Source organism: Halichoerus grypus, chromosome 1 (genome assembly GCF_964656455.1).
Source record: "Halichoerus grypus chromosome 1, mHalGry1.hap1.1, whole genome shotgun sequence".
Lineage (NCBI taxonomy): Eukaryota > Metazoa > Chordata > Mammalia > Carnivora > Phocidae > Halichoerus > Halichoerus grypus.
Window position 1 is genome coordinate 210,683,297 of NC_135712.1, and position 10,819 is coordinate 210,694,115.

Consider the following 10,819-nt stretch of genomic DNA (forward strand, 5'->3'; position numbering starts at 1 on the left):
TTCATTTTTCCACAGATATTTATTGAACACTTACTATGGGTCAGGTGCTGGGGTCACAGCTGAGAATAAAACAAAAGCCCCTGCTCTCCTGAAGGTCACATTCAAGCCCGGGGGGGATGAGAACACACAGATCAGTGAGGGACACATTTTCTTGGAAGGGGAAGACTTTGTGGTGAGAAAGTAGGGTGAGATAAAAGGGATCTGGAGTCAGGGGTGTCATTTTAAATGGGAGGGAGGGGGAGCCCAGGATAGCCCTCACTGAGGAGCAAGTTGGGGGGGGGCATGTGCAAAGGCCCTGAGGCAGGAGTGAGCCTCCATGTGTAAGGGCCAGTGCGGAGGCTGGTGTGGGTGCTGGGGTTGGGGGAGGTGAAGCTGGGGAGACAAGGCAAGCTGCAGGGATTCTGCAATCACAAAGCACCCTGTAAGACTTTGGGTTTTGTTTTTTGTTTATTTTTCTCAGAGCCAGAAGGAAACTTCTGGAAGGTATGGGGCAGTGAAGAAGGAGATTGAGGCAAGCTAGGATGAGGGCTACACCAAAGCGGTTGCTGGAGGTGGTGAGAAGTGGGCAGATTCTGCACATGGATTTCCCTGAGGATTCGGGGGTGAGGGGCAGTGAGGGAAACAGGTGCTGAGTGTGACCCCAACGTTGGCCTGAGTGGCAGAGTGGGGTCCCCTTTGGAGAGCTCAGGTAGGCAGTTACGCACTGGCCTGGAGTTCCAAGGGGGATCTGGAGGAGGCAGAAATCGGGTGAGCAGTGGGTAGACAACAGGTGACCTAGAGCTAGCTCTAGCCCTGGCCCTTCCTGGCCCCAGGACCCCTGGGTGCCCCTGGAACGCCCTCCCCAGCCCCCTTGGCCCGGGCCCTGGCTCCCAGGTCCCGGGTGGTCCAGTATGGGCCTCTCCTCATGGATTCCCCTCCAGGGGGCCTGAGAACCACGTGAGCAGACTGATTCTTCCTTTTTTAGGCTAGGAATTGGGGGTGAGGTGGGCGGGCGAGGAGTTTAACGCGGTGTGTCCTGCGATCCTGGCCTGCCCCCCTCCTCAGCCTCTGGTGCAGGGACTGACCCTGGCCAAGCCTGGGGCTGGTGCCACCTACGCCTCCCGAAACCTGTGCCAGGGTGGGGCCAGCACCTTTGGACTGGGTGAGCAGGCCACCCTTGGGCCTGCCGGCATTTGCTGAGGGCCTTCTGTGTACCAGGCCCCAGGGGTGGGGTGGGGATATGGTCTCCTCCTGACTCCAGCAGATGGTGGGTGGGCCTGACAGAGGAAGCACACGGGGCCCTGAGGCAGCCGCCACTGCTCTGAGGTGGTCCTCTGAGCACTTGAAGGCAGGGACGTGGGGACAGCCAGCTGGGCTGAGGAGCAAGGGACAGATCCTCTGGGGGGTTGGCAGGAGCCCGGGGGTGGGTCAAAAGCCCTTCTTCTGATTGGGCAGGAGAAAATGTGGGCGGGCCCTTAGCCACAAATTGTTGAGGATCCTCAGAGCCCGGCTGTGGGCCTGGCTGTTCCAGTGTCTGGGGCAGGGGAGCGACACAGGGGTGCACCTCGCAGGTGGGCTGGGGACTGTCAGGGTCTGGGTCTCGGAGCACGTCCCAGTGAACCCCGGGGGGACTGAGGTGGCAGGTGGGCGGTCAGCACGTGGCCAGCTGGTCACACACCCAGCCGTCCAGCCGGCTGCCGCAGAAGGCATCGTTCCACTCTCCGGAGCCCTGCATCATCACGCAGTCCTCGCCCTGGCCCCCATTGTTGGGCTCCCCCGGTCGCCAGTTGCTGAAGCAGAAGGGTCAGAGAATGGAGGAGGGGGAAGGAGCCCTACTGCCTTCAGCCTAGACACATCCGTCAGAGTCTGGGCCCTGCCCACCCCATCCCTGCAGCCCAGGAGTACCCTCCCCCCACATCCCCTCACCTCCACCTGGGTCTGCCCCCCAAGCCGGTCATTGCAGAGAGGCACACCCCCTCTCTGAGTCGGGGCCTCACCCCCCCAACATTCCCCCTCCTTACCTATAGTTCAGGGGGCCCTGGTCCATCCAGATAAACTCCCCCTCTCTGTCCAGGTCCCGGAGGCCAATCCAGGTGCCCTTCCTGTTGGCATGTCTGGCCAGGAAGTCCTGGGGAGTAGGACAGGACTGGAAGGGCTGGGGAGTTGTGCCCGGGTCCCTCCCACCATGCAAGAGGTCGAGGTGGGGATCCACACCCCCCTGCCCACCGAGTCCAGGCCCACCTGCTCCTCTTGGCTGTGGATGCTGACCAGCCGCCCTTGCAGTTTGTCGCAGGCAAACCGGGCCTGGATCCACTTCTTGGAGCCCTCACCGAAGTAGTAGCACTTCCTCTGGAAGTTGACCCACTTCTCGGGGCACGTGTTACACAGGGAGCCTGGGGTGGAGGAGAGGCTCAGGGGGGCAGCTGTGGTGGGCACCGTGGCGGGCGCTATGGCTGACGCCGTGGCTGGCACCGTGGCGGATGCCGTGGCTGGCACCGTGGTGGACGGTGTAGCTGGCACTGTGGCGGGCACCGTGGCGGGTGCCGTGGCTGGCACCGTGGCGGATGCCGTGGCTGGCACCGTGGTGGACGGTGTAGCTGGCACTGTGGCGGGCACCATGGCAGGCGCTGTGGCAGGCACCGTGGTGGATGCCGTGGCTGGCACCGTGGTGGATGGTGTAGCTGGCACTGTGGCGGGCACCGTGGCGGGTGCCGTGGCTGGCACTGTGGTGGATGCCGTGGCTGGCACCGTGGTGGATGCTGTGGCGGGCACCGTGGCTGGCACCGTGGCTGGCACCGTGGTGGATGCCCTGGCTGGCACTGTGGTGGACGCCATGGCTGGTGCTGTGGCTGGCACCGTGGGTATGATAGGCAGAGTGGGTGGCAGCATCTCTCCTGGAGTCACCCCTGGGGTCCGGGCTGAAAGCAGACCCACCCCAGAGCCTAACAAGGTCTTGCAGGCTGCCTTCTCCGGAGCTCTGACGCCGACGTGCTCCCCGGCAGGAGCAGCTCAACAGGCAGCACCATCACCACGAAGACCCCCACCGGAGCAGAGTGCCTGCCACGGACCCCCAACATCAAGGCCAGCAGCACCTCAGCCTCTGCCAGCACCATCCCCACAAAGAGACCCACAGTCAGCAGCGGACCAGTCACCATCGGCATCCCCACGGCATCCGCTCCATGGCCAGCGGCACCTCAGCCACCAGGTGTGGTCTGTGAGCACCGCAAACACCTTCACGGTCAGAAGCACCTCAACCGCCAACCACCTTCGTCACCACCATCATCACTGGAGGGACCCAGGATTGCCGGCAACCTCTCTCTGCTGCTGCCCCCACGGCCAGCGCCGCTGCCGACGTGGTGGGGCCAAGACTGCGGCATTGCTTTCCCCGTGTCTTGTCCCCACCATCGGCTCCGATAACAGCCCTGGTCACCCTTGCTACCAGCACCCCCAAAGCCAGACTCTAGCCACGTGTGGGGAAACGGAGATGATTTTTGTCTAGTTGGAGGGATTGATCGGGAGAGCTCATGGAGGGCTGGGTCCGCCTGGCCTCGACCTTGGGCCACCTTGGTCTCTGTCTCCTCTTGCGCCCGCCCCGAGGACGCTCTCAGTCACTGTCGCCACCACCCAGCACTCCCAGGTGTGAGGTTAAACCCACTGCTACTGGGCGGACTCGCTCTTGATTTAAAATAGATTCTCTTGGACTGATGCTCAGAGAGGGCTCCATAGGTTTCGGGGGAGTTTTTAAGGGGCCTGGGGTCCACAGCCTCTGTGAGGAGCAAAGCTGGATGTGTTTCTCACACACGAACCAGTGACCCGTACGTGGCCCTTGGTGCAGGGGGGTGGGGCACATTAAAACAGGAAGAGAGTATCTCTGGGCACTTGAAGACAATTTTGAAGGGTAGGGCGCCTGGGTGGCTCAGTCAGTTGGACGTCCTACTCTTGATTTCTGCTCAGGTCATGATCTCAGGGTCATGAGATCGAGCCCCGCATGAGCACAGAGCCTGCTTGTCCCTCTCCCTCTGCTCCTTCCCCCTGCTCATGCTCTCGTTCTCTCTCTCTCTCTCTCAAATAAATAAAGAAAAAAAATCTTTGGTGCGGGGGAAGAAAACTTTGAGGAAAGTGCCCTGGCTGAGTGTTGCGTAGTCATCGAGAGACAGCCCTGCAGCTGCGCTCAGACCCCAGGCCACCCCAGGGACTGGGTAGGAATTGGAAGGTCATCCATCAGAGCGAATGTGGTCCAGAGCCCTCCCCAGAGGGACCACAAGCCAGTTTCTTGTTGAGATTCCCACAGCCACACAGTGTCCCAGGGGACTGCACTCCTTCACACCAAGCACAGAGCCTTCCTCTTTTCTTTGCCAGTTGGGGCAGCTGGGGCTTCCCAGAGGTGGAAAACCAAAAATCAAGGGTGAGGGTGAGGGTGGGGGAGGACATCAGGGCAGTAACACCCAGGTTCCTATCCCAGGTTAAAGGTGCACTGATTGAATGTCTGCTCTTCCTGCAGCCTGCTGCGCGGCCCCCCTGACACTCATGACCGCCAGCATCACCCCCATCGCTGCAGAGGTGACCCCCTTTGTCCCCCCTGGCTGGGGCAGTCTTCTGGGAGGGCCGTGGCTGAGGGCATCGTGCTGATGACTCTCTGCTGAGCCACAATGGGCAGAGGAGAGAGAGACAAAGAGAACCCAGAGATGGCAAAACAATGCTTTTACCTGGAGGAGGAAAAAAGTGTTCGAGCGCCCTCCGCCCCCCCCCCCCCCCCCACCGCTCCAGGTCTGTAGAGGGAAGAAGCTGGACTCAGAAAGAAACTCTTGTGTGTCCCCCACGGACCCTGCCACACGCATAAGCACACACCCATCCACGTTGTCACGTGCACACGTCTACCACACATTCAAATGCACATCACCACACACCTGTGTTGTCCCACACATGTCCCAACACACCAACTCACCGTTGGACGTGTGTAGCTCTATCCACAGCTTCATCACCTCCTCCTGGAGCCTTTCCAGTGAATGTAAGGCTGTGTGTCTCTCATTCAAGCCTTGGGTGATTGGGTGGGGGACAGTGGTCAGAGACAAACTTGCAGCGCCCCCCACCCACCCCCCCATCCCCTCCCAAGGCTCACTCAGGGACTTGAGGTTGCTCAGGTCCGAACGAAGTCCATCCAGGCTCCAGGAGAGCTCAGAGTCTGATGGGGGTGGGCTGGTGTGAGGGTTGGGAGTCCAGAGCCCCCAGTCACTGGTCCCTCCCAGCTCTAGGACTCCCCCCCACTCCCAATTTCTCACCCTGAGCTTTCATTCTCTTCTGTTCAGCTTGGATTTCCTCCATATTCTGTGACACCTGGGCAGCTGGTTGCAGGGAGGGGGCTCAGCGGTAAGCCAGTCCTCAGGGCCCTCCCCAGTCTCCCACCCCCCCCCGCCCCCCATGTCTTCAGGGTCACCTGCTCATTTTGTAGTTCACAGGTGGTCTAGTGCACTGTGCCCACAAGTTAATCCAGGTTTCCCCACCCCCACCCCTCCCCTCCTCCTAGACCTGAGCTGACATCCCTCACCCTGGGCTTTCTGGGCCATCTGGTCCCCGTTGTGTCTTTCCAAGTCCTTGGCAACCCGAGAGACTGGGGTGGCAGGAGAGAAGATGTGTCTTCAGGAGCCAGGAAGGCAGGTTCCTGAATCGCTCCCCTCCCCCTCCCCCGGCCCCAAGTGCAGGACCCCCTCACATGGTCACAGGGCCTGAAGCTTTCCGTTTTTCATTTTTGCGGCAAGAGTACTCAGGAAAATGCAGGCCAGAATAGAATGAACACCTGTCCCTCCCCCACCCAGAAGGAAACGTAAATGCAACAGGCGTTTCTTGAAAGCTCACTGGACGAGGGTCTAAGTGCTTCACAGGCTTAGCTTGTTTCTGCCTCGATAGCCCTGAAATGATGCCCATTTTGCAGGTGAGGGAACTGAGGCCTGGAGCAATTACGTAGCATTCCATCAGGCACTTCTCAGCGCCCCCTCCCCTCCAAGAGTCTCTGGGTTTTCACCCCCAGGGGAGGGGGAAATGCAGGCTGACCCTCAGTTCCGGGGTGGGGGCGGGGGGGGGGACACTGGAGCCCAGCCCTTCTCCCATGTCCCACAGTGGTCAGTGGCAGAAGCAGGACAAGAAACCCCCTCCCCCACCTCGGCCCCTCCATACCGTTCCGGGCAGCGGTTACTTCTAGCTGTTTCAGATTCTGCACAGTGTCCCAGCCTGGGGAGGAGAGAAGAGGAGGGGAGAAGACGGGTTTCCAGGTACGCCCCCCCCAGCCCACCTGTCAGCTGGGGTTGGAGGCCTTGGGCATACTGTGTGGGAGGTGTGGGAAGGGCGGGAGCCAGGGGTCCTGGACGGGGCGGGGAGCTCTCAAGCGTGGGCAGAAGGGGCTTGGGAGGGGGCCGGTGAGGACAAGGCGGGAGACACGGTGGGAAAATTGGGCTCCAAGGAGTGTGTTGGGCTCCCCGGGGTCGGAAAGTGGGCTTCTGGGAGGGAATCCCCGCATGGGGCCGGGGGTATCCTCACGCCAGAAGAGAAGCAGGGTCAGCAGCCCGGCCCACAGCAGGATGGTCGCCAGCCCCACCAGAACCAGCTGCACTCCCTGCCCACAGCATCGCCGCCGTCTGGAAAACCCTGGGAACTCTGCTGGGTCTGGGGAGAGCACCAGAGGGGGAAGGTTGAGACTGGGCTTCAACTGCCTGTCTCCCCATCACCCAGAGCCCCTAAGTCCCGGGAGCCTGTCCAGAGCCCACACTAACGCAGTGGTCTCAGGGGACCCCCCGCCTCCTCTGCACGCCTTCCCTGCTGTCTGTCGTACCCACCAGTGAGCACCCACCCCCGGACTTTGTCCCTCTCTGCATGCGTGCCTCTCTGACTCTGTCCCTCCCGCCGTCCAGCCCCACGCCGGCCACTCCTTCTGCCCACGCCCCAGCGGTCAGCAAGCCTGACTGGGGGCCAGGTCACTGTCCAGAAAGATGCGCCCAGGACCAGGAGCTGAGACCCTTCCTCCACGGCCCCTCATCAGATGGCCAACCCCCACCCAGCTCTCACCTGTGATCCTCTTCCCTTTTATGGGTTCAGTTACCCCCTCACACGCCCATGCTCGATCTCCAGCCTCATGCCCAGAAAGCTGGGTCTTCCCTCACCTTGGACCCCCAGCCCTCACCGTGGGCCTGGCCCAAACTCAGCACATCGGCTTTCAGTTCTTCCTCAATATCCGAGCTCTTCCCCAGCCTTTTCCCTGGATGTCAGACCCCCCGGGGGCCTCACCCCAATCCCTACCTTGTGGCCCCACCGTGGGTCCGGGCCCCCTCCCCTCATCCTGGCTGTGAGGATTCATCACGCTGAATTCCCCCTGTTCTGAGTCCCCGTTCTACTTGGCTTCCAATTCTATCCGGCTCCCAGCACCCCAGCTGAAGTGGGGTTTTTTGTTGGAGGGCGTTGAGTCAGGGAAGGGAGGGTTCTGTGGCTTCCCTCTCCTTCCTGGCTCTGTGCCCAGAAGGCCAGTCAGGGCTCACCTCCCCCTGGCCCCTGGCTGGGCCTTCTTCCCAGAGAGAGACCCAGGAGCCCCTCTCCTCTCCTGGGTAAAAGGTAGGAGGCCAGGTGCTTGGTTTTGCCAGTGTCAGCACCAGAGACTCCTCTCACCTGAGTACGAATGCTCTTCCATGGCAGTCTTGCTTGGATTCTCCCAGTGACAGGTTGCTCACCACCAGACAAAGCAGTCTACTTAACAGGTAATAGCTCCGGCCGAGATCTGGGTTCTAACGAGCAGGAAGGGTAGATGTCAGGCTCCGGACAGCATGTGGGACCTGAGGAGCTCAGTGACCACTGGCTGATTTTGTTTAGTCCATGGCCAGGAGTCAATGTTGCATTTAACTGGGAGATGCAGCTGGTTTGGAAGGTCACAGGCCTGAGACCAGAGGTGGGCACCCCGGAGTCCAGCACATGCAAGGTACACAGCAAGTGCTTGATAAACGTGGCAAGGAAGTCATTCGTCCAACTTCCTCATCCATAAAATGCCAATGTTAATAATACCTATGCCCAAGGGCGGTGATGTGCTCCTCATGAATATGTAAAGTGCTCTGAACAAGGCCAGGCACAGAGCACCACAAATAGAATCAGCTTGTTACTATTCCTGCCTGTGCAACCTTGGCCTGGGACTCCATCTTTCTGAGCCTCAGTTTCCCCTCTATAAAATGGGAATGATGATCGCATCCAACTCAGGAGATCGTGGTAGGATCAAATGAGATAATAATGTGTGTGAGGCTTTCAGCGAGGTGCCCTATGCACACAGTGGGTCCTCAGATCCTAAACACTTATGAGGCATCTACTGTGTGCCTGGTCATGCTGGGAGGTGCAGAATCTCTGCCACCAGACCTCAGTTTCCTCCTTTGCCAATGTGCCCAAAGCATCTTTAGAGTCTCTTGACTCTGGGGCGCCCGGGTGGGCGTCCAACTCTCGGTTTCGGCTCAGGTCATGATCTCAGCTTGTGAGATCGAGCCCCAAGTTGGGCTCCGGGCTCAGCGGGGAGTCTGCTTCAGAGTCTCTTCCTCTTCCTCGGCCCCTCCCCCAGCTTATGTGCGCTCTCTCTCTCTCTCTCTCTCTCTCTCAAATAAATAAATAAATCTTTAAAAAGTCTCTTGACTTTAAAGACTGTGCCAAAGACTGTGGGTTTGGGGGTCAGACAAGCCTCTTGTCTGAGGTTACAGGCTGTCTGTCTTGCTGTATGACTCTGGGCAAGTCACTTCCCCTCTCTGAGCCTTGGGGAAATGGAGACGTGTGGTGACCAGGCTCTGATTAATGGCGGCTCAAACTGGATCTTTCGCCATCGTGGAAGAAGCCAGAGGTGTCACCATCCCGCCGCCCAACCTGCGCGAACCCACGCTGGACAGACCTAAGGCTGAGTCCTGGCTTCCCCCTGAAGGCGCGGCCTAGTTGGTCACCTGTCAACCAGGGGTTCCCGTGCACGAGGCCCTGGCACACAGTTTCTGCTCGGTGCTGGGGAAACTGAGGCACCAAGAAAGTCATTCGTCCATGTCACACAGTGGTGGGACTGGGACGTGAACCCAGGACGTGTGACACTGGAGCCTATTTGCTCAGCCACGTGGTGGTGGGGGCACGACCTCCCGGTAGGTGTCTTCTGGTAACCCGACACCAGGCCTGACGCCAGGCCCTTTAACACCAGAGTTCCCAGCCCTGCTTCCGGCCTTCCGTGGCTCTCCACGGCCCCCTGCGATCAACCCCCAGCACACCCCCCAAGCTCATCTGTTCTTTGCAATCCTGCCAGGCGCTGACTCCCGCTTCCCCAACCCAGGACCCTGCACCTCCAGCGATCCCGTCCATGCTGCCCACCGCCCACCGCCCTTCCCTCATGCAGAACCCCCCCCCGCCCACGCATCCTTCAAGACTCAGGCTGGAGGTCGCTTCTTCCAGGGAGGCTTCCCTGTCCGCTTCCCAGGGCCAGTCCCGACACACACACGCATGGAGGGTCACCTACGTGCACACACACTCACACACACTCACACACTCATGCATATCCTGCACTCACATGAGTTGTGAGCGTGTCGCTCTCCCAGCCTGTCGGGGCTGACTGGAGAGGCCTGCGGGGCCGCAGGCCATGATGAGCTTAACCTGGAAGAGAGAGTTTCTTCTGAAAGCACACCCGCCCACAGATTCTATTTTCACAGACCTAATTATGGGCTCACCACCTGGTTAACCATATACACATGGCCTCCCCTGGTGCTCCCCACAACCCGGTAAAGTCCGTACTATTAATAGCTCTCCCCGTCACTCAGGTGAGCCAGCGCAGGTTCGGAGACGCTAACCCGCCTTCCCGGAGCGCTGCAGGAAGTAACTGGTAGAGTCGGGACTGAACCCAAGTGACTAGAAAGATCCAGGACATCACATAACATCTTGGTCAAATAGTGACAGTTTCGTTACACGGTTGAATTTAGTAGCAGCAGAAACTGGGCTCAGTGCCCAGTGTCCTAGGACAGCAATTTAATGTCCACAAACACTCCGCGAGGTAGACGCCTTTGTTCTTCATGCTGCCTTATTGGTGTAGGATGTGGGGCACAGAGAGGTTAGGTAACTTGCCCGAAGCCACACAGCTCGTAAATGGCAAAGCCAGGATTTGAACCCAGGCAGCGTGGGTCCCAGGTCTGCTGCTCTAACCACCATGCACCTGGCCTTGTATTTATGAGGCCTCCTTCTTGACACCTCACACCCTGCTCTTCCTCCTGAAAATGTATCCTCTGTTCCTTAACCGTCTTCCCAGTCTTGTTTGGAGAACACCCCGTGCCCAGCCCCCACCCCTGGATGGGAAGACACCCGCCCGTGCCCCTGTGGCCCACTTCCCAGCCAGGACTGGGCTAGGGAGGGTCCTGGCTGAAATGTCTCCCTTGTCCGTCACACTGTGTTTTCAGCACCGAAGGGCAGCCCTCAGTACGTGTCTATTGACTGAATGACTGTTGGGTTGAGGCTGTGTATTCAGGGCCCCTGACTGTCCCTCTCAACCTTGATCTGGGCTAATCGTGGGGACTCAGACCCATTGCATGATTGGCCAACTGACAGAGGATTGTCATTTTATTTTATTTTTTTTTAAGATTTTGTTTATTTGTTTGACATAGAGAGAGAGAGAGAGATCACAAGCAGGAGGAGACGGAGAGGGAGAAGCAGGCTTCCGGCTGAGCAGAGAGCCTGATGCGGGGCTCGATCCCCGGACCCCGGGATCATGACCCGAGCCAGAGGCAGAAGCTTAACCGACTGAGCCACCCACGCGCCCCAGGATGGTCATTTTAAGTAGGGAAGAGAGTTGTCAGGTGGGCACCAGAAA

The 10,819-nt window shown here is 59.4% G+C and overlaps 1 protein-coding gene across 3 annotated transcripts; it reads right to left on the reverse strand.

The window, feature by feature from the left end:
• On the reverse strand, positions 1–7,393 carry FCER2 (Fc epsilon receptor II). Of its 3 annotated transcripts, XM_036065992.2 has the most exons (10): positions 7,267–7,391; positions 6,511–6,636; positions 6,151–6,204; positions 5,525–5,587; positions 5,259–5,321; positions 5,099–5,161; positions 4,925–5,014; positions 2,221–2,372; positions 2,001–2,107; positions 1–1,769 (listed from the first exon to the last, which is right to left on the reverse strand). In XM_036065992.2, exons 1-10 carry the CDS (start codon positions 7,322–7,324, stop codon positions 1,631–1,633), a joined length of 915 nt encoding a protein of 304 aa, XP_035921885.1. In that variant the 5' UTR covers positions 7,325–7,391; the 3' UTR covers positions 1–1,630. The 3 variants fall into 3 exon arrangements, with proteins under 3 accessions (XP_035921885.1, XP_077912377.1, XP_077912381.1); XM_078056251.1 differs by having other exon boundaries at positions 4,925–5,161; positions 7,267–7,393; XM_078056255.1 differs by lacking the exon at positions 5,525–5,587 and having other exon boundaries at positions 4,925–5,161; positions 7,267–7,393.
• Between the last annotated feature and the right edge of the window lie 3,426 nt (positions 7,394–10,819).

Coding starts and splice junctions, on each gene's coding strand:
- FCER2 (XM_078056251.1), bottom strand. CDS start 7,324: ATGAATCCTCACAGCCAGGATGAGGGGAGGGGGCCCGGACCCACGGTG. Junction 5,162..5,258: donor GAAGAGAATGAAAGCTCAGG/GTGAGAAATTGG, acceptor CACCCCCATCAG/ACTCTGAGCTCTCCTGGAGC. Junction 1,770..2,000: donor CAGGGCCCCCTGAACTATAG/GTAAGGAGGGGG, acceptor CTTCTGCTTCAG/CAACTGGCGACCGGGGGAGC.